A 23233-nucleotide genomic window follows, 5' to 3' on the forward strand; every position below is an offset into this window, starting at 1 on the left:
GGATCCTAACCCTGAGGGTAGACAAGCTGGCCAGGGGATCCTTGGTGACTGCAGGTAGTGTGTCCGAAGTTGAGACATGGTATTCCCCCGTTCTGTGTCCCAATCCTGCCTACCCTCCCTCTCGGTCTATAGAATATTGTCACCCAAGACCCATCTTACTCCTTGACCTTCTCTCAAGAGAAAGGGAAGATAAAACAGCTAGGGAGACCAAAAACTTTCACAACTCTCGACAGTAACCGGCCTCTCCTTCCTCAAAACCCAGAGAATATACTAGAAATGCAAATAAAGACAGATGAAAAACATCACCCGCAAAATCCCACTCTCCCTCAGCCTTTATAAGGCATTGTCAATCTTATACCATCTCCCCACCCCACCCCCCCCCATTTCCAACATGTACTAGACGAGGAAGAGACGATCGGGAGTTATAAGGATTTCCCCATAGAAACACTGCAGTGAGAGGCCTACTTCACTCCACCATAAGGCTGTCCTGTTAATAAAGTCAGGTGAGGTCAGGCACTTGACAGCAATCCTACACACCTGCACTCTATTAAACACCACTTCAGGATTGACCAGGAGAAGCAGGTTCCTAAGGTTCCTCAGGCATGTCCTATTAATTGGCCCAATGAAGTTCAGCCAAGGACTCACACCTGAAGTCCCTTAACAGGCCTCAGGTGTATAAAAGGTGGAACATTCAGCAGTACAAGAGAAGCAGTTGGGAGAGCAGAAGAGAGGCTGCATGGCCGAGTCCAGCAGGGGATCCCTACTCAATCACAAGCCAGATTTTTTTTTTAAAGAAAAGCAGAATGAGCTGTGGCTGCTGAAGGAGCTGTGGGAGCTGCAGCAGAAGGAAGAACTTGAGGCATCCAGTGGAGGATGGGATGCTCCTCCTCTGCACAGGCTCCTTTGCCCACCATGCCCTCCTCCTCCTCCTCCTCCTCCTCCTCCTCCTCTGCACAGGCTCCCTTGTTTACTGTGCCTCCCTCCTCCTCCTCCTCTGCAAAGACGCCTGTGCCTTGCCTTACTGTCCTGGCTCCCTTGTTGGCCTTGGCTCCTCTGCCATCGTCTACTATCCCTCTGACCCTCAGGGGACCACTGTCCCCTGTGCCCCTCCACAGAAGACCTTTAAGGGTGGCACGCTGCTGCACATTGCAACCCTTAACACTCGCTCTGTTGTAAAACAGTCGTCTGACATCTGCAACCTTCTCAAACGTATAGATATCGATGTGCTTGCCATCGCTGAGACATGGTTCAAGGATAGCTCCATCATAAGCTATGACACTCCTGCCTGAAGGCTACAATATCCTTTCTGCACCCAGTCCAAAGAAGACTGGTGGAGTAGCACTGATCTTCCCAGAATGTAGAACTGTGTCCATTATCCCTACTCAGGCCTACTCCTCCTTTGAGTGCCTAGTCTGCAGGCTCTCACTCTTCCTTTCGGAATTGGATGACCTGGCCAACTCTCTACTTTCCTCCTCCTCTCAACTCCACCTGCTGGGTGATCTCAACATCCATCTGGACTCTCCAGACTCCTCAGGAACTTTCTGCAACCTATGTGACTATCCTATCCTCTGGCTGCACTCACTCCACGGGCCATACGCTGAATGCCCTCATCTCCACCGACATCCCACTCTCTATCCCTCACTACCTCTATCTTGGACTGACCGCTCTTCTATCAAAACACCTGAAGATCGCCTCTTGCAGCGACACACCTGGCACAGCCACTTGGCTTCAAAATGACCAGACCCATTAAAAGAAAATAACAGTGGCTGCCTTTGCCTCCAGCTACTCTCCTCCACCCATGCCATCGGCTGACGCCCACCCTGACACGGCCCTCACTAACCTTAACCTCTCTATCTACAACACTCTTGCCTCCGTCACGAGGGTCTGACTGAAGCCATCCATAAATTGCAACTCTTAGTACGACTCCGATCTGGCTGCCCTTAAACGTAAGTGTAGGGAAGCTGAGCGGAAATGGAACTCGTCGGGTGGAACATCTGACAAAATGGCCTGCTGCCTCGTTCAAAGGCAATATCGACTCTGCGGCAGGAATAGTGTCTTTATTCAAGCCTGCATCTCTGCGGCATCAAACACAGCCGAACGCTTCAAAGTCGACAAGGAACTGGCCAATCCTGCAGCAGCATCTTCTGTTACACCCACCCAGGACCTCTGCTCGGCTCTGGCAACACACTTCACCACCAAAACCCAAGACATCCTTTCCTCCCGTCCCCCGAAACACCACAGTACACACCCATACTAGTGCCTCCCTTGGCCCCACCTCCACTTCCCCTATCCTCTCCTCTCTCTCACCCGTCACACCAGAGGAGGTCGCCAGACGAGTCTGGTTTATGAAGACCTCATCTAAACAAGTGAACCCTTGCCCCTCCAAAGCCTTTAATGACAATATTGACTCCCTCGCCACAGCCTTGGCTGACTGTTGCAATCTCTCGTTTTCTATTGGAGTTTTTCCAACCGCTCTTAAGCACTCCCTTGTGCACTCTCTTCAAGAAACCCTCTGCTGACCTCTCCATTCTGGCAAACTACCGTCCGATCTCTATTCATTTTTTCCTGGGAAAATTCCTGGAGAAGTTGGCTCTCAGCTGAACCTCGACACTGAATCAATTGGTTGTTTCCATGACCATCTGTCTGGCTTTAGAGCTTCCAGAGGCATTGAAACTGCTCTTCTGAACACCCATAAAGACCTGCTCTCAAATCTTGACACCAACACTCCCTCGGTCCTCATTCTCCTGGATGTCTTCTCTGCCTTTGACACGGTTAACCACAACATCCTGATTGCATGCCTTCATGACACCCTCGGAATCACAGGTCAGGCACTGGCGTGGTTAACCTTTTTGTCTCTGACCGCCCATCCTAGCTGGAACTTGGAGTCTTGCTCTCGACTATCTCACACTCAACCTGCGGCGTTCCCCAGGGATCAAACCTATCCCCTGGTTCTTCAACGTCTAGATTGCTACCTTGCTATGTGTAATCACCACTTTCACCTTTAATTTCAAGTGTTATTTGGATACCACGCAACTATCTTTCAGGCTACCCTCAGCCGTTTGCTCCTCCTCACTCATATCCATATGACTGTCCGCTATCTAGTCATGGTGTGCTGCAAACAACCTCTGCCTCAACGCCAGTAAAACAGATTGTTTGCATTGGGACCCCTGCTCCTGCTTTGCCACTTTCACTCTAGCCGGATTCCCTTAGCCCTGTGCCCAGCCCCACCTGCAAGGCCAAAACCTTGGGGTCATCTTTGACTCCACTCTCTCCTCCCCTCACATTTCTGACATCTCAAAAAAGTCCAACTATCAACTATACCTCCTCAGAGGCACTACCTTTTCTCACCTTCCCCCAGTGTCTCACTGTCTTCAGAGCTCTGGTTCTCTCTAGGCTGGACTACTGAAACAGCCTCTTCCTTAACCTCACCGCTTCTGCAACTCATCCAGAGCAGAACCGCAAAAGTTATTTTTTGCCTCAAGCCCAGGGACTGCATCTCTCCAGCACTGAAATCTCTTCACTGGCTCCCTGTGGATGCAAGAATTAAATTCAAGACCCACTGCATTGTCCACAGGTCTTTCTGGGGCCTGGGACCTACTTACCTGCAATGTTGCCTACCTAAATACTGTCCCTCTTGAGCCCTTCGCTCATCTATCTCCAACTTTCTGCGAGTGAGCCGGTTCTTCAAGCAGAGATTTGGCGGGAGATCCTTATCCTCAGCAGGTGCCTCCCTATGGAACAGCCTCCCTGACACCCTCAGTTTTGAGCCTGATCTTAAATTCTGGAAACTCCTCAAGTGTAACGCTCACCTGATTCTCGCAGAGGCGCCGGTCTTGACTGGGCGACTACCGTATCTTCAAAGGTGATGTGTAGCACCCGGTTGGCTCTTTGGGCTGGACCTCTGTGCACTGTATGCCTGACGTGTAGAGTAAGATGTCTGCAGATAGAAAATATGGGGTTAATGAACTGGGGTTATTGGGGTGTCCCTATCTCTTTCCTCTTCTCCTCTCCTGTAGACCCCCAAAGGTTAACGCTCTCACCTTAGGTAAGTGAATGCCGAGCTCTCCATCTGCCTCGGGGCAGGGTGCTGTAACCAGTTTCTTCACTGGATAGGTAGCGCAGGCCTCTTGACTTCAGAGGACTGCTGTCCGTCGTTTACTGCACAAACGGTAAGTTTCGAGTCATTCAAATGTCTTTAAAGTCTTTAGTAATGATGTCTCTTGTTTTGCAGGGTTCCGGCGATGGCGGATGACGGGCTGAAGTGAGTTGAAGATGGAGCCTGTGTGATGAATAGAAGCACCTGGAAGCACGTAAGTAAGCGCTTGTTGCCTGCTTCACTATGCGCTCCAACTGTCTTTTTATTTTGCAGGTACGAGTTCGGAGCGGGTGCAGGGTGCCGGAATACCCACTGGATTAGATGTGGAAAGGAGTAATGGCACGTGAGTATTAAAGTTCCCCAATGTCTTTAAACGCACCTTGTTTTGTCTTTCAGATGCGGGATGCAGCGCCGAAGGCCTCCGGAGCGTGCGAAGAGTTGGTAAGCCTTTGCCTTTCAGATGCCGAAATGCTAACCTGTTCTTTCTTGTCTTTATAGGTGTTGCTGAAGACTGGATTCAGGATGGTAAGCCTTTGCCTTTCAGATGCCGGAATGCTAACCTGTTCTTTCTTGTCTTTATAGGTGTTGCTGAAGACTGGATTCAGGATGGTAAGCCTTTTTCCTTAGGCCCAGGACCGGATGCAGAAGACACGATAAGCGTTCTGCTGCAGAGGTTGCAGAATAACGCAAAGCAAGATTCATCCACCGGGTGTGGTTTAAATAGCCTCCTGTAGTGCTTAGGTGTCTCCTTCCACAGCCACGCCTAAGTAAGAAAAGAGTTCCTGGTAAGAAAAGAGTTCCTGCCTTCCAGAAGAGTTCCAGTGTTCTGAATCTAGGGAGTGGCTCCAGCCCCACCCAACAGGAAAAGTAGTTCCAAACAGAAGAGGATCAGAGGCTCAACTGGCAGGCAAGTAAGCAGCATGGTCTGCTGAAGATAAGTCCACCCAAGCATTATGAGCCCGGCGCTTCCAGCGCTGGGACTGGGCATATTTATGAGCCTGGTGCCACTGGCGCCAGGACTGGGTCCAAAAGGTCCCAATTGTGACTGGTTGGCACTCGGAACCTGGGTTATGGATCTGCTTCCAAGGGAGTTGGGAAAACCCTGACCTTTTGGAAGCAGAGATCATGACATCAAGACCTTCCTCTTCTCCGTAACCTTCTCTCTCCCCCTACCCTGCTAACCTAGCTCTCTGCTCTTTCCATCTCACTCTTCCGTACAGCTTTGCTGACTGGTCGCCTATTATACCTAAGAATCTCACAGGTCCCTGGCACCCCTGCCAGTCCTCTTTGCACTTGCCTCAGGGCCCTGCACTCAACCCCTCACTGCACTTCTGAATAAATCCAAGAGAGCTTCTCGCTCTCTCTCTCCGCATTTACCCAGTCTCTACCGACTGTGTGCACTTGGACCCCCCCCTCCCTTGACCGTCTTGCACATGCACAATCTGAATGCATCTCTACCTAAAGATAGTCAGTCTGTTCTCCCTTGTCTTCACCCCTTAATGTGCACTTGAAAAACTGCAGAATCATTGAGGCCTATTTGCCTTCTCAACTGTTAAATGCATCAGTTTCACTTACTCTCCCTGTGCACACCGTTATTGTCTCAGAATTTCAAGGGCTCTTTTTCCCAGTTTTCCCACCCTCCATGAGTGCTTGGAAACGCTTGTGTATAGGTGCTTTATAAATAAACATTCCCATTCCTGGAAGCTGACACAGTGGGAAAGTTCAGCGTGGCGAAGGAGCCGTGTTTCTAGGGAGCTGGGGCAAAGTTTGTGACTATGCAAGTGCTTGTTCCCCTGGGAGGGATCTATGACCGAGGGTTACCTGAGGGGCAGGTGGTGAGACCAGGACTTCGACATTGAAGCCAACAGTTTTTCCGCCAGTGCTATGCTAACCGGTGAGTTTCTATGACCGTGAGTAAGCCGGTGCACGTGTGTGAGGCAGGAGCTTGAAGTAATGCAAGGAGTGTGCAAGCAGCACAACAGCAAAAGAAACAGAGGTGTGCAAGCGGCGTGAAAGGACAAAGATAAGGTGTATCTGGTTGTAAAGAAAAGGCAGAAATAAGAGGGTGCGAGCGACCCAAAAAGATAGAGCGAAGGTTTTAAACGTGCGAGCGGCACAGGAAGAAAAGGGGAAGATAGGAAAGAGTGCGAGTGGCACAAGCAAAGAAAGAAAACAACAGTGCAAACAGCATGGGAAGAAGGCAAAAGGCAAGAAAATAAGAGTGCAAGTGGCACGGAAAGGCACAAGGTGCCAGTGAAAAGGGGAACCGCTAAGTCCCATGTAAAGCAAGATACATAATATAAGGAGAATGGCCGTGTATCAGAGTGGTCACGCATGGGGAGGAGTGAAGTCCTCTGTTCTCTGATATCACCCCAGTGTTGAAAGGAGGAGGTAAACAGTGCCACTTGAGAGAAGGTGGAAAAAGGGGCAGCTACACTGAGGGTGTAGTGGGAGCAAAACCCCCAAAGTGAAAGAAAGGCCGTTCTACACCAAAAAGAAGGAACAGTATTTTGAGCGGTGCATCCTGACAAATTGGACTTTTGTGTTGCCCAAACTTTTGTATTTAATGAACTTGGATGTGAACCTTTTGAGACCAGAGGGGCCTAGGCTTGGTCAAGGGAACCCTGAGAGGCCTAAAGAGACTAAGGACTTTTACTTTGAACCCTGAGAGAAAAAAAATGAAGACTGGGATTACAAGTAGTAATCTCAATCTGCTAGAGCATGGTTTGATACCAGCATGCCATGTTTGTCCAGTGGTCTATAGGACTACTTGGGTACAACAACTCTACATTTTAGAAATGGGTAATGCCGGAGGGACATAACATTACATAAAAGGACAAGGAATGGGTATCTAGACCCTGTACATAATCCCAAATATGTTCAAGAAGCCACCATCAAATAGCCTACATGATCCTCCAACCAATGCCAGATGTCCCCCAAGTGGTGGACTCTCCCTAGGCTGAGGTGGTGAGCTGCTGGTCTAGGGTTAGGGGGACAGTACAAGAGTGGCTCCTTATGCTATAGTTGAAAACGCAGGGCCAAAAGTATCTTGGAGAAATGTTAAAAATCCAGAAAAACAAACGTGCCGAGATTGTGAGTTTAAGCTGAAGAAAGTATTTTGAATGCTCTTGCTTCTTAAAAATCTATATATTTTCTATCAAGGGTGGACAATGATTGGTCAACCAGTTTCAGTGAGATATCCGATTTATACCACTTTCTTCAGGACTCAAAAAGGGAACCTCTGTGGATCGCAAACACCCAGTGGTTTTTGGCAACACCTTTGGCTGCAGCACACAACCAGTGAACACTTTCTAGGCTGATCTAGGCATTGTTAAAGCCCATATTCGAATGGGGGACATTACAGAAGCACCTACTGCTCTCGGTCTTCCAGAGGCATCAGGTGGAAGCTCCTTTATGTAGAGATCTTTCAGCCTCTCTGCTTATTTATTTGAATTTATGGAGCACACTAGAAGCCCAAAGGCATTAACGCCACTGCTTATGTAGCTGGCAGAACATCAGTATGGCCTGCCCAAAGGTAGTTCTACTCCCCGACTGGATACTCTGTACCACCCGTTAATCCATCCAGTTTACCTTCAGTAAAACATGTGCTCCTTAGCAATACAACATTAGCTGCTCACTTTTCAAATGAAATAAACCTACAAAATATACAGCAGCATTGCTTACATCGTCACGCCCATGGCAAATAACTTCTCGTAATCTTCTCTTGTAGAATAATTTGGAATAACCTACAAAAAGAAAAGAAATCCATTTACATTTAGAAGATAATTGGGAGCATAGAACATTTTTAACAGCCTATTTAGGACGGTCACAGCTGATATTTTTGTGATGAATTTGCTCTTTATGTTTCACAGGAAAACTGTTGGAGGCATCCTGTGGAAAGGTAGCGTTCAAGTCGTCTTAGGCTTTGTGGGATATTTTTATCCATGCCGATGCGCCCCACTGCACCCCTTTGCAATGGGGAAAGAAACAGCCAACAATGGAAACACTAACCCCTGTGCGCCAAATCTGCAAAACTGCGCATGGTCCATAAATCACAAAAGGCTGCTCACCCCTGCCAAACACAGTCAAAGTTGGTGCAAAAACAGAACTCACTGCAGGAAAATGCCACAGACGTGGGCTAAAAACTAAACATTTCTTTTAAAATGCAGCTTTCCCAACCAATTGCAACCTTCAAAGTGCTGTTTTTGTTCTAAATTCAGTCATTTTCCAAGTGAACTATTGAAATTAAAAGTCTGCTGAAACCACAGATCATCTAGTACAGTCAGAAGAAACTGGGCCTCACTGACTGACAGCAGCTAAGAAATGTATTTCATGCAAAACAAATCCCAGCACTCAATGATAGAATAATGCCGAGTTAAATGTGTGTATGCTGCAAAGGAAATTTATGTAAAAGGCTCAGTTTAAATGTGTTTTTCTCTGAAGAAGTGCAAAATTCGCCTGTTTAGAGCATGTTTTTTGTGAAGGGCTTAATTCTTTTAATTGTCAACATCCCATATAAACTCTGTTCATTTTATATCTTTTATAATGAAAGATTGTAGGGGAGTCTTACAGTAACCCAGTTGGAGTTAACTGGTTAATTCTGACTGGACAGTGCCCAGCCTGGGAAAGATAACACTTCATGTTGACATTAAGCTGCTCCAAGGAAGGCTTAATGGATGCTGGAGGTTCCTGCATATTTAGAACAAAGACCTCATTGGCCATTCGTCTTTGGCTGACTCAAGGACAAAAGGAAGGCTTGGGCACCCATTCTCCCAGAGGAGGGGCAGGATGTGGAGGATATTTCTCAGTGACCTTCAACGGACTGGCCATTTGCTCACTTGGGATTTTAAAACAAAACCTGGCATGGATTTTGAATGGAAATTACTTATTTTGTCTCAGAACTTTATGACATTTAACATGACAGCCAAAATAAGTAGATGAGTGAAAAATACATATATAAATCTGAACTCATGCTAGACATTTGAAGATTTGGTAGGAGTTCTTACTAGATAAGGACCCAAAGTTACACCAAAACACTAATTATGGCAAAACTATTAATGTTGCAAATATGATATTGTATATTCATGTTCTAGGGGTCATCACCCAGATATGTATTGAATTAGAAATTGTTAGGCCAAACCATTATGATTAAAAAGGCCAAAATTCCACAGAACGACAAAGAGCTCTCAGAGCTGGAAATTGGACGCCAGGATAACCCATAACATATGTAATGCATGTGTCTGATTTTAGTAGAGGGCATAATTATAAAAATGTGTATTTATGGGAAAGTTAAATTGTGGTTCAAATCAATGTGGGAGTTTCTAAATTGCATCATAAAATATGACCGCTCTTTCTGACTGCCAACCAGAACAAGGCAAGTGCCTTTGCCCACTCACAGCCGTGGGGGTGTGGTTTGAAATTCTGCCCTACCATAAACTTTGTGATGTCACTTGGTAGGATGAATTTAGGAACTTCACCACACAGACACACGGCTTCCTGAACACATCCTGATGTCGTGCAGCACTTTGTTCCAGAACTCTTCATCTTGCAGCTGATTCCAGACTTCTTTGCAAAACCCAGGCCTCAGCATTTGCTGAACTCTTTTTAGCTAGGCCCAAATTCTACCATCCCAAAATTAAGGGAAATTAATTCTGATCCAGTCTGGCTTGCTACCATTAAGGTTTGCCTGCTGAAACTCACCCTCAAGCTAATCTACTGTGTCGAGTGACCAGAAGGGCCAATCCAAATCCAGTCTGAGGTGCAGTCCAACTTGACCAGAACCGCACAGCTGATCCAATCCCGACAGAAATGCCCTGCTGCCGGTAGACCCGACCTGATGACCAGAACCCTGAAGGTTCAATCTTAATTACAGTGGACTGCAAGTATCAACAGGAATAATAGTAACCCATAGTATATTGCCTTGTCCTATCCCAATCTCAAACCATCCTCTCTAACTTAACTTGTAGTAATGTCACACCAGTCTGAACCTTGCTTTGATTTCTTTTAATAGTAATAATGTCTTGAAAAAGTTTGTCTTTTGAAAATCCCAAACCCTTAATATCATCCCATGTGTAATCCGACTGAGTCCACCAAAGCAGACACGGAGATGCCGGGGTTTGTTTCCGCAGACCACTCTGGGGTTTACTGTGTTTCACACTGGTAACCAGCCTTAATACCCTAGTTTAGAGCATAATTGTCATTGTAAGAACGGATTTGTTTTCATTTTCGTGCCTATTTTTTCAAAAACGCCTTTTATTAAAACTTCCATAACTTCTTCAATTTTATAGATAGAAGCGTACTTTCAACTCTGTTAAACCTGAGACCTGTAGCTACATTCACAACCAACATCAGAGAACAATGCATTTGACCCGTTTTTATTAAAAATCGCATATATATTAATATCGCTAGGGAGCACCCCCTTCACAAACTGTTTGTCAGGGGTGAGTGGCCAGAACAGTATGAGCAGATCTGGCTGCAAGAAATCAAAGAACAGGTCACTGCCATGGACCTAGATACATGACAGTGACATGTTATTTGATTTATTACAAGGGCTTATTACACCAAGCTCTTAGTGAACTATACATGGCCCCAAAAGCTAAAGAGGAGCAGACAAAAATTGCCAGGATAGCGGCCTACCTATACCCGAGTCAGGAAAAGCATGCAGAAAACAGTTCTGGCAAAGAAGCAAGTGGCAACACTACAGAAAATCCAAACTGCTCTAGACTCTGCAGGACAAAGGCTACAGAAGAGCCAAGAATTAGAGAGAGAAGCTAGGCAGTAGATTACCCAATTAAAAGAAGATCTGGCCCTGGCAGAGGAAGACACCCAATTACAGGCGGTGAAAGAGGAGTGTAGGGAAAAGGTTGACTCTCTGCACGAGAGTCACCATAAGTTAAATCAAAGGATAAAATATAATAGAGCCTGCGCAGAACAGATAGTCACCTTACAAAACCAGATAGAGACCTTGGAAGAGGTGAATAATAAAATTATTAATTATACCAAACTCCACTAAAAGATCCCCTGAAACAGATCAAGGCCATTAGTAGCGTCACAACTCCCTATCACAAAAATGCCAAGTATTCTGTCCATAGGAACCCCCAAGAGGCCCGCAAGGCGGCCTACAATCTGCAGTGTGGGGAAGATCAGACCCCACGAGAATTTGTGCAAGAACTAAAACGTGCCTTTGCGCAGACCACCAGGAGGGTGCCCACAGACAGTAGGGAGTTCATGAATACCTTCTTTCATGCACTCCCTAAATACATCATGACCCAGCTGGTGATGGACTTTCACGAGAAGAGATTACTGGACTGGGTCATTGAACAGGTGACCCGTATTTATGAAGTGCAGAAACATGTAGAGAACAAAAATACAAATAAAACCCCCAAACCAGCCAACACCCCAGCTGCTGCTAAGGTGGCGGAGGTGAAGGTTGCCCCCATATTAGATCTGGAGATGGGGGGGGGGGCCTAAAAATATTCTTGTACATAATCCTTCTAGCCAAAGAACCAGAAGGCCCTCGGGCCAATCCCAGACAGGTAGTCAGAGAGGTAACCCCACAACTGGGACCCCCAACTCCCAGGACTATATAAACTCCTGTTACAAGGGCAACAAACCCATCCTGGGGTATGTGTGGACTCCCCCAGCCCAAGCGAGGGATCCAATCAGGTAGGCACCACCCCAGGGAACTTCCCTCTTAACTTACCCTAGGAGGGCAGTAATCCCCCAAATGGCAGGTTGACCTTCTACCCCCGGTACACGCAAAACTAGAACAACCCTCCTTTCTTTTCCCACTTTCCTGAGCCCAGACAGCCCAATCTGGGAGAGGGGAGGCCAAGGGTGGAGGGTTACCAGAACTATCCCAACCAAGGGTATTATGGGAGAAGGGACAGTTACCCTTCCCGTGATCCACCTAGGATGGAACAAAGACCACTGCACCAGCCAGAGCGGGTGTCCCAACTGGAGCGTCAGGTCCAGAACTTGTCACAGGGTCTGGGTCGCATGTTGAGGGCTCAGCAGAACTCATGTGAGCATGCCGGTTCAGAACTCCACAAACCAAGGGTCTGGTATGCCAGAGCAATGATGGGGGAGAGAACCCTGACAATTCACTGGTTCCAATGGAGGAGGCACAGGGGAAAGGGGGGTGTAAAGCCTTAGAGGAAACTTCCTTCCCCACCTGTGAAAAGCCCCTGGAAACCCAGGAACCAGAACCAAAATCTCCTGCCCCCGAAAGTCTGCAACCTAAGGAATAGAGTGCGGGTAGGAGAAATGAAGGGCCTAAAAATACCCATTTTGTGGAGGAGGTTAGTGTTCTCCAATTTGAAGGAGATGGGTCCTCAAATGACTCTGGGAAAAGGATCTTCTCCTTCAGGGATGGGGGAACTCCTCCCAAAGAAAAATGGGGCCCGAGAGATCCTAACAAAGACTGGGTAAATGTGGGGACCGAGTTAAAACCGCTCATCATTGAAACTCAGAATGATTGCTTGGAAAACCACCCTGCCCAAAAATACTTTGGGACTGCCTCCAAAAAGGGGGGGCGGCCCCGAATCAGAACCAGGGGATTCCAAAACTCCCCCAATATCCAACTGCCATATTTTTCTTACAGATCCCCAAGCTCCAACACAGAATCCTGCCCAAACTACCCTTGTATCAGAATCAAGAGTAAAGAAATTAACACACCAATTGGTCAAAAATGCACATTATCTTTGGCCCCTTGAGGTGAAGGAGGGAAGATTTTATGCTCCGGTCCAAATACAAGGGCAATGTACATTTTTGACGCTGGTGGACACTGGATCCCAAGCCACCCTTCTATCAAACAGGGCCTTTGATTAGCTGAATTCAGGAAGGGGGCAGAGATACCAGATCCCTCTCACCCCTCTTCCTGGACAACTTCAGAACTTTGATGGTAATGAAATTCCTGTTGAGGAGACTGTGGATTTGGAAATAAAAATTGGGCGACACAAGGTGAAACACCCGGTCATAGTTGTGAATCCAGAGGGCACACCATGTTTACTGGGGAATTACATCCTGCTTAGACTGTCTCCCCTAATAGATTGTGTAAACAAGGTCCTCTGGACCCAGACTAACCGACCAATAAAATTAAAACATAGGGTCAACCATGTTCGTTTAAGTGGCACATGCCGCATGGTTGAACAAAAACCTGACCAAATTAAGTTCTACTTTCAAAACAACAAAATCCCTGACGTGACAGTCATTGCAGTAGGACAACAAACTGGTGATGGGAATTCATCTCGATTTCTGAAAATTAACCTTTCTTCCAGTCTCAAGTGGCATTCCACACTGGAAGGAAATACTCAGGAATTTTATACCAATTCACAATTGGAAAATCTCACTTCCATAGTCCAAAATGAGAAACCAGCTCAAAGATTAGCTGACATTCAGAAGATTGGAGAACGGTTGTTCATCCCTATTCAGTTAAATGAGGGGAAGGACTCTGTTCTCGCCCGAGTGTGCGTGAACAACAGTAAGAGCTTTATCAGCGAAGCCATGTTCCGAAATCTCCCAAAAGATCCAGCCATTCCAACATTTAAATTGATAGACAAATGGGAAATGGACCTGGAAACTCCCAATTCCAAACATCTCCAGCCTAGCAGGTGTATGCGCAAAATTTCCATAGGCAACAAAAGTATACTGCATAACTGTTGGGTCGTGTGAAATGTCCCTGCTGTATTTTATTTAGGCAGTGACATTCTCAATCGCTTTGCCATTTGTTTGGACCGGATAAACTTCAAAGCCTGGTGCCTATTAGCGGGTAATTCCATGGACTTTGATGATCCAGAGAAAGCATTTCGGTCAGCTCAACAACTGCCATGTGCAGTTGAAGTTCAGATTGGAGAGGAAGTCACCATCCCAGAACAGACCCGACTATTCCCACTTGAAGTAAAAATTAAAAGAGGACAAACTGCAAAATCCTGACGCCTATGTTCACCTCAACGCCCATCTCCAACAGCAAGGGTTGGGGTTAAACCCAACACCACTAGTCAATACAGAACACACCATTCAAATAGTGGTGGATAACAACGACCTTAAGAGTATCACTCTGGGCGCAGGAACCATTGTTGGAATGACGCTTGATTACTGTCATTTTTCCATAGATTTAGGTAATTAACTGATAGGACCAATCCCCAATGACTTTTGACAGTGACAGCAACAATGATATCAGATAGGATCTTCACCCAGCAAGGGGGGGAATTTCCTGGTGTACTCTACCTGTCCTTATGGTAAGGAAGAGGCAACCTGTGACTTCAGGAGCCATCAGTCCAAGTCAGTACTTTAACCAGGGACTTCTCCATCCAGCTGGAGGAGGCTGCTGAGATGTCTTTCCGGGCTTCAGGCAAATGGTTGAAGAGAGGGTCAACCTAGCTGATGCCTGTGAGACTCTGGAGCAAAAAAAGCTAAAGTTGAAACAAGTTTTCTTAGATTTTCAGGATCTCTTTGCGGTGGATTCATGACTGGTCGCACCGAAATCCATACAACAATTCCCACGGACCCTGGTATGACTCAAGTGTTTGTGAAGCAATACCGCTTGCCTCTTGCATCCATGGAGTCCCTCACAGAAATAATTAAAAACCTTGAGTCCTCTGGGATAATTCGTCCAGTCCACAGTACCTTCAATAATCCGGTGCTGGGGAGTTTGAAACCAAAACTGCCAGTGGAGACTCTGTGCTGACCTGAGGGGGCTAAACAAACAGGTTGACACTTACCGATGGCCTCTTCCCTACATTGACCAAGGGTTGGCACAGATCCAGGGGTCAAAAGGTATACACTGCCATTGACCTGACCAATGGGTACTGGACCGTACCCGTCAGTAGGGAGGACCAATACAAGCTGGCTTTACCTTCGGGGGGCAGCAGTACACATGGACCCGGACTCCCTTTGGATACATCAACTCCAACAATTAATTTAATATCTTCTTGCATAAGCCCATGCCCGACTTGGGTGAAAGGCATGGGTGTCATTATAGGGGGTCCAGGGGGTTGTGTCCCCTCCAACTTCTGTGGTATGCCTTTTTGTCCCCCCCCATCTTTTGTCCGCAACCATCAATTATGTAATTGGACAGCGCGAGCCCGGCTGGGGTGCTCCGCAAGGCTTGCGCTGTCTCATTACATAAAGCAGAGATGCCTGGCAGCCGCGCTGCAACACATTCAGGGCTGGGATGCCCTGCGTGGCTCAGTCCCTCACCCTGGCTGGCTTGACTCAGACAGCAGCCATGGTGCTGAACTGGGTGTTGCAGGGCCTGGCGCATGTGCGGTCAAGCTAGCAGCAGCACTTCCAGGGCCCAGCGGCACAGAGCATCGCTTTGTGGCTTTGTGTTCGTGCGACACTGACAGGAACTAGGAAGCTCATTCAGCTTCCTGATATCAGTCTGGAGGCGCGCGAGTACGAAGAGGTTAGGTAGGTGTAGCATGAGACATGACCCGGGCAGCATTTGAAAAAAGAGCAGAGGTACTTTAAATAAAAAAATAATGTTTTAATTGTGTTTGTGTATGTTTGTTGGGGAGCTCTGTCCAAGCCTTCTGAGGCAAAATATATGCAAACTTCCTAATTAGCATATGGATTGCACCAACAGAAGTGACTTCACAGAAAAGGACATTGGAAGGCACATGATCAGTCTTTGATACTTGGAGGCATCATGGACGTGACTTTAGAATAAGTTGCCATAAATAAGCTAAGTGACAAATAACTGTGGTGCAAAATACCTAAATTGCACTATTTTCATATGTGGAGCAACTCTATAGTCATCAGCCTTTTCCATTTATAATAGCACGATACATTAACATAAGCTTTGAAGTGAATCAGAATCACTTACAAAGCTGTAGATCAGGCACAATGTGATAAATAATTTGCTCAGGATCACACTTGGTTAAATGGTGAAACTGAGATGTGGACAATTTAAGCGACCGTGCACATCTTTTTAGGCTTAGTTGATATAGATATTAAGGTTTGACTTTAAATTTCATGTGCTTATTATTTACATAATACATATAGCATAAAATCATTTATAGCAAGGGGACGTGGCTAGAGGGCCATGGAGTAGGACGTGTCTTTTGAGCTGCTCCAGACTATCAGATATGATCCTGCGTGAAAATAAGCTAAAAAAGGCATGATCGTGCTCAGAAATACACTATTGTATGTGTAAAGTGTGATGGAGAGCCGAGTCCTTGATGACTACAGGAGGATTGTCAAGATCAACTGAAAGTTTGAAGCCGCGATGTGACACCCCAGACAAAATGGCAGGCGTGCTATAACCAAGGAGGCTGAGGTAGGCCCAGCAGAACCACAGCAGATGAAGATTGGCAGGGAGAGCGCAGCGTGTGGTATGTGAAGCGAAAGGCAACTGCGGCTGAGAGAACTGCGGTGGGAATATAGAACCAGTGAAACACCGTTACACTGCATGCCTGGCATCGAAGAGGCCCAGCCGTGAGACGAAAGAAGGGGCCCGAGCAGCCCACACGAAAGGGGCGAATAACTGAGGGGTTCGCTCGACTACCCAGCGTGGGGGACCTGTAGAGACTTGGAAGGAGAAGCGGACTACAACACAGTGCACGAGCGACGCGCGTGAGCTGCAACAGACTACCCCAGAGAGCGAGAAGCAAAACTCCTAGAAAGTGACCGGGATAAGGCACAAGAAACATGGGCCTGGCAGTGCCACAGCATGCTGCAACCATGGAGGAGGAACGGGGCAGCAGGACCCACACGCTGCAGAAAAGTTGGACCCCGGTATACAGTCAGGACTGCGCAATGTCGGTGAGAGGAGGCATGTCCAAGGGCAAGCAGCCCACTATGGACATTTTTGCAAAGCTGCAACAGACTCCAACCACCCCGGGTGCGGCAGCCGTGCCTGCAGAAATATCCAACAAAAGAGGATCACTTGATCCCAACGGCCATTACGAAGTTGAAAGCCTCGTGAGGAACAGTGATGGTGGACCTAAGAACTGCTCTGGAAACCAAAATAGATGCGGTTGGGCTAGAGATCAACCTGCTGCGACAAGCCGTGAGAGCGCTGGCTGAAAGAACAAGCGGCCTAGAGAGTGTGGTGAAAACCAATACGGAAACCAGCACAAGCAATGTAAAGGAAGTCCACATACTGAAGCAACAGGTCGCCAACGTGGAGAACTGCGTGGAGGAGGCTGAAGGGAGAGCAATACGGAATGATATTTGGGTGGTCGGCCTACCGGAGGGACAGGAAGGCCAGGACCCCACGGACTACGTGGAGAATTTGATCCTGCAAGAAATAGGAGCTGACAAACTTTCACAAGGATTTGCGGTTGAACGGGCGCACAGGGCCCCGATGAGGAAACCACGACCTGTAGCCCCCTCTCGGGCGATAATAGCAAAGATCTTGCACTACAAAGACAGAAAGATGATCTTGGAGTACTTTTGCAAAGGTACAACGATCGAAAGGGCCTCTGCAACCATCACAGCATACCCTGACTACACCATGTTGGTGCAGAGACAGCGTTATAGCTATGTGGCGATCAAGAGGAGATTGCGTCGACTGGAATCAAGTACATGGTTTTGTATCCCGCAAAGCTCAAAATCCTGCACAAAAGTAGGGCATATTTTTTTGCCACCATGGAGGATGCGACGCATGGCAGGATATGCAGGGTTGTTCGGAAAAAAGGCGAGAAGCAAGATCACGAGGATCACGATAAGTGGAGGGGTCACATTATGTAAGATGCAAGGATGGAGAGGGGGGGGCACGGGGAAAAAACAAAAGGATTGTCGCATGGGTGACAGGGGCGGGCCAAGGACAGATAACATAGAAAATTGTAACAAGAAACATTTGGACTTGTTGGACTAGAATATAAAATGTGAATGTGATCTGGGTAGCACTAAGCACGTCCACATGGAAGCAAACGGGAGTGGCAAGATGGAGACAACCTACCCCTGGGAGTTAGAGTAGTAGGGCCGCCATTAGGGCGACTTCACCCTTCTGAGCCGTGAGTAAAGGCAATTGTCAGAAAAGGGTTAAATGCAGGGGGTGCCTGAGATCCAGCGATGGAGCTGGGCAACAATTGGGTAAGGTGTTGGGGCGGGAGGATATGGAGGGAAGTGAGTTGGGGCAGGGAAGGGAGGCGGGAGGGAGGTTGGGAAGTTTGAAGTGTTTGTTGTTTGGGGAAGTTTATGTTGGGAAATGAGCCTACGCAGAATGGAAATGTACTTGGTTATGGACTGCACTTGTGGTGGGAGGAGAGGGACCCTGATGTGCCATGGGGGACCTTAAAATAATAACTTGGAACATCAGAGGGCTCAATAGTTATCTAAAGAGGAATAAGGTCATGCTATATCCATGTAGACAGAAAGTAGACATAGCTCTGCTGCAGGAGACTCATCTTACGCAAGACAAGATGGAGATGATCCGGAAGAAACGTAGGTGGACTGTGGTGGGTGCATCATATTCGGCCTATGCCAGGGGGGTGATCATTTGGGTGGCGCCAAATGTCCCGTTCCAACTGTTGCAGTCCACGCTGGAGGCAGACAGGACGATGGTCACGATGAGGGCTGGTAGAAAACAGGGAGATAAGCATCATAAACATGTATGCCCCGAATCAAAACACAGCGGCATATTTCAGAACATTATGCAACAAACTCAGTTTGTGCCTGGGAGGGGCAGTGATCTGGGGAGGAGATTTCAACTGCGTGTTAAACCCCTGGGTAGATAAGTCAGATGGTAAAATGGATAGACCCACCCCAGCCGCTAGAGCGCTGCATACGCTGTTGGATGATTTCGGGTTTGTGGATGTATGGAGGTCACACCACCCCCGGGAGAGGCAATATTTGTACTACTCAGCCCCAAAAAACCTGCATACAAGATTGGACTATATGTTTGCCACACAGGAGCTGATGACTGAGAACACAGACGGAATATAAAGCGAGGGTCCTTTCAGACCACTCGCCACTAATCCTGAGGTGGCAATACTGACCCTCGAGAGCAAAGATCCCGACATGGCGCCTCAGAGCAGAGTCACTGAAAGACACCATCTTTAGGGAGGACATGAGGGAGGAAATAATAAACTACTTTTAAGATCAATACTGGTAGCGTAGAGACAGCGGGTATGCTTTGGGAGGCCTTTAAAGTGGTAATGAGGGGGGTATCTATAGCTAAATCCTAGGGTCTACAAGGAGGGATCCTGGCTGAACTGCAAAATATGGAAAGGGAACTAGAAAGGGGGTTAAGTGAGGGAGGTAACACCAAGGAAGATAATGAAGTAATACTTAAGCTGCAGCAGAAATGTGCGGGCACTGGGAGAGACTGTGCAATCTTAACTATAAGACATAGAGACAGCATGCGGGGGGGATAAACCAGGGAAGGTCTTGGCATGGCTATATAAGCCCCAGGCCCACAATCAGAACGATGAGGGAGGATGGGAGCATAGTGGACACCCAGGAAGGAGTTAACCAGGAATTTGTGGAGTATTATCGACTCCTGTACGGAGATGAGGACAGCGATTGTACAGAAATAGTAGAAACACTGGAGGATATAGGACTGCCACAGATCAGTGCTGAAGAGCGGGAGGAGCTGGATGCTATGATTACCTTAGAGGAATTGGAAGAAGTAGTGAGACAGTTGCCTACCAGCAAGACCCCGGGGACTGATGGACTCCCAAGCGAATTTTATAAAACATAAGGATGAGGTGCTTCCTCCGCTTTTAGAAATGCTTAACGAAGCGTATGAAGTGGGAAGGCTGCCAGAGTCCCTTAGAGAAGCGACAATTATACCGCTACCCAAACCCAATAAGCCGAGTCATAACTGCGGCTCATACAGACCCTCATCAATGCTCAATCAAGACAGTTTGTTTATTATTTGTAATGCGCCGGAATACCCTAGGGTAACAAGGCACAGCAGTTACAGGAATTTGCGAAGCTTAGTTGCAGACAATAAAAATCTATACCTAACATGTACACAATAATAATAAAAGTATGGAATATATACATATATACAGTTAACACATGTGATTACAGTATGTCCAAATGGCAGAAGGGATAAGCAGATCTAGGGCTCAGTGTGTTTAGAGCGCATTCAACTTCATCCAAGACATAATCTTGGCTCGGAAGTTTTGGTAGGGTAGGTTAATTCTGAGAGTGGGTGGTAGGGAGTTCCACAGTTTAGCCGCTTTCACTGGGAAGCTGTTGCCTCCTATGGTGGAGCGTTTGTAGTTCGGAATGGAGAGGCTGTCTCTGTATACTGTCCTTGTCGGTCTCAAGGATGTCTGTCTGTGATGTCTGTCTGTGAAATCTGTCGATCAGGTAGATAGGTGCTGTGTTATTAAGGGACTTGTGAGTGAGGTGGTTTTTAGGGAGATTGTATCTATGATAGGGATCCAGTTGTTCCGTTGGCCATGTACTGTGATATGATCTCTTCTGGAGATGCCCAGGGCCGCTCCGAGTGTGTTATTCTGGAGAATTTGTAGTTTACTAGTGGTGGCTTTGGAGGACCCCAGATAGAGAGCGTTGCAGTAATCTAGACGAGATAGTATGAGGGCTCTGGCCAAGGTCAGGCAGCTGGTGTCAGATAGAAAAGGTTTGGCTGCACGGATCAGTTTACACGTGTATGCCATAGATGAGGCTAGTGAGTTCACCTGCCTATTGAAGGAGAAGTTGGAGTCCAGGTAGAAGCACAGTTTTTTAACTTCATGTCCCATGCAGATGGTGTTGCCATCGATCATGAAGGAGGAGTAGGCCGGGCTTAATTTCTTGAGGCTGGCAGTGGTACCCAGGGTGATAAGTTCAGTTTTATCATTCAGGCATAGTCCATGAGTGGCCATCTATGCCTGGATGATGGTGTACACTCTATTCACCAAGGCCAAATCCTTTCCATAATCTCCAGAAAGCGGAAGGAGGATCTGGGTATCATCTGCGTAATTAGTGTAGGTGATACCGAGATGATCCAGATCATCAAAGAGGGGCTTGGTAAATATATTGTACAGTGTGGGGGAGACACAAGAGCCCTGTGGTACGCCACAAGTGATGGGTATGGGGTCTGCTGCATCTGTAGGCGAGAAAACCCTCATGGTTCTGCCATTAAGGAAAGATCTAATCCATGTAATGGCCTCGGTGGAGAACTGGGCGGCAGTGTGTAGGTGGGAGCATAGGACCGAGTCGTCAACCAGGTCAAATGCTGCAGAGAGGTCGAGGAAGACGAGTAATGCAGCTTGGCCATTATCTCTTAGCAATCTGTTTTAAGGTCGAAAAGGGCTGTCTCAGTCCCATGTTGGGGACAGAAGCCCGATTGTCTAGCTCCCAATAGACGATGTTCTGCCAGCTGCTTCTGTATTTGTACATAAGCGACCTTGTCCAGGATTTTTCGAAGGAATGGTACAGTCATTATGGGTCTGTAGTTAGTTGGAGTAGCTGGGTCAAGTGTCGTTTTTTTAGTTGGGGTAATACCCAGGCTTGTTTTAGATTAGTTGGGATGGATCCAGTGGAGAAGGAGGCGTTGATAAGCTTTGTGATAAATGGGGAGAGGTCACGGGCAGCGTCTTTAATAAGCTGTGCCGGGGATAGGTCTCCTTGGCAGTTGGAGGGTTTCAAGGACAGGATGATTATTTCAACTTCAAGTATGGTCACTTTAGTGACGTTGAAGCTGGTATGTTCCCTTGAAGTTTGCTTCTCGGGTAGTTTGGACAGGTCTGGGTTGTTCAAGGAGGCTTTTTCACAAGAGATTTTGTTTTGTAGAGTAGAAATTTGTTGGCTAGGGCGTTTTGGATTTCAGTGCACCAATTCTTGTCTTTAATGCAGGTATCTGGTGGTGCTATGGGAGTTTCTACTTCTTTGAGAATAGAAAATAATTCTTTCATGTTTGATTTGGCTTGGGAGATATGGGAGTCGAAGGAGGTGCGTTTTGCTAGGATGATTTCTTTTTTATACAGGGCCGCTAGTTTGGTGAGTTGAGGGCTGGTCAAGTGGCACAGCGAGTAGAGCGCTCACTTTGACATCCGTGCAGAGCCTGCTGACGCAGGTTCGAATCCCGGCGGGGCCAAACTCAGCCTTTCATCCTTCCGAGGTCAATAAATGAGCACCACACACCGTGCGTAATAATAAGCAGCGCTCAGATACTCGAGGGTTCGTAGCGCTATATAAATGCTAAATTATTATTATTATTTTGTTGGCTGCTGATGGACTCTTTTCCAAGTGGTTTCACAGTTTTTTTGCGGTCGTAGGTTTTTAAGGAATGGTGTGTACCATTTGTTCGGATGCATTTTGGGCTTGCTTGGCCTGAGTTTGAGCGGGGCAATTAAGTGCAGGGAAGTGGACACAATTTTATTGTATTCCTCAACCAGGGTCTCAGGATCCATGTTGTCAGGGAGTGTATTGAGTGTAGGGAGTAAATTTGGGATGAGTCTCTCCACAGTGATACTCTATTTCTCGTGAGTGTGGGAGGAGCCCTACTGGTCTGCATAAGTGGAGGTCTAGTGGTGGACAGCGAGAACGATACCAGGTGATGGTCAGTCCAGGCGAGTGGTGAGATGTCGGTAATGTTGGCCAAACAATTATAGTCAGTCGCCCAATCTAGTATTCTACCATTGTCATGTGTGGGTTTCAGACCTTTGGGTGAAACCTAATTAGGTGAGGGCGCCAAGCGTGGAGGTGGCGAATTGGTCTTCATGGTTGTTGAAACCCATGTCAAAGTCTCCAAGGGCGAGTACCTGGGTGGAGTTTTTGAGGTTGGTTGATAAGATAGTGTTAAGATCCTCATCGAATGTGCCTATTGGGCCTGGAGGGCGATAGATCACATGGATGTTAAGAGTTTGGGCATTAGTAATGGGGACTTTGACAGAGTAGTTCGCAAGAAAGGACACTAATGGTAGTAGCTAATCTCATAGTAAGACTACATTTGTGAATAATGGCGACAGCACCTCCTCTAGAGTTGGGTCGGTCTTGTCTCAGGATAGAGTAGTTTTTAGGGACTGCCAACATGAGCATAGGGCCTGCTGCCGTGTGGAGCCAGGTCTCCGTGATAGCAAGGAGGCCAAGGTCTTCATTGAGGATCAGGTCTGCAATTTCAGTTGCATTAGCTACTAGCGATCTAGCGTTGATTAAGACTCCCTTCATTTGGAGGCTCGTAAAATATTGACAGCTGTCTTGGCAAATAGAATGAGGAGGGTTATTGCTAAA

The 23233-nt window shown here is 47.2% G+C and overlaps 1 protein-coding gene across 1 annotated transcript in view; it reads right to left on the reverse strand.

The window, feature by feature from the left end:
- Positions 1–23233, reverse strand: part of UROC1 (urocanate hydratase 1) — a 482866-nt gene that overhangs the window by 236885 nt on the left and 222748 nt on the right. Inside the window, exon 6 of the mRNA XM_069643013.1 lies at positions 7781–7842. Within this exon, the coding sequence (XP_069499114.1) occupies positions 7781–7842 (62 nt within the window). The remainder of the gene's footprint in view (positions 1–7780; positions 7843–23233) is intronic.

Source organism: Ambystoma mexicanum, chromosome 2p (genome assembly GCF_040938575.1).
Source record: "Ambystoma mexicanum isolate Mex_15411 chromosome 2p, UKY_AmexF1_1, whole genome shotgun sequence".
NCBI lineage: Eukaryota > Metazoa > Chordata > Amphibia > Caudata > Ambystomatidae > Ambystoma > Ambystoma mexicanum.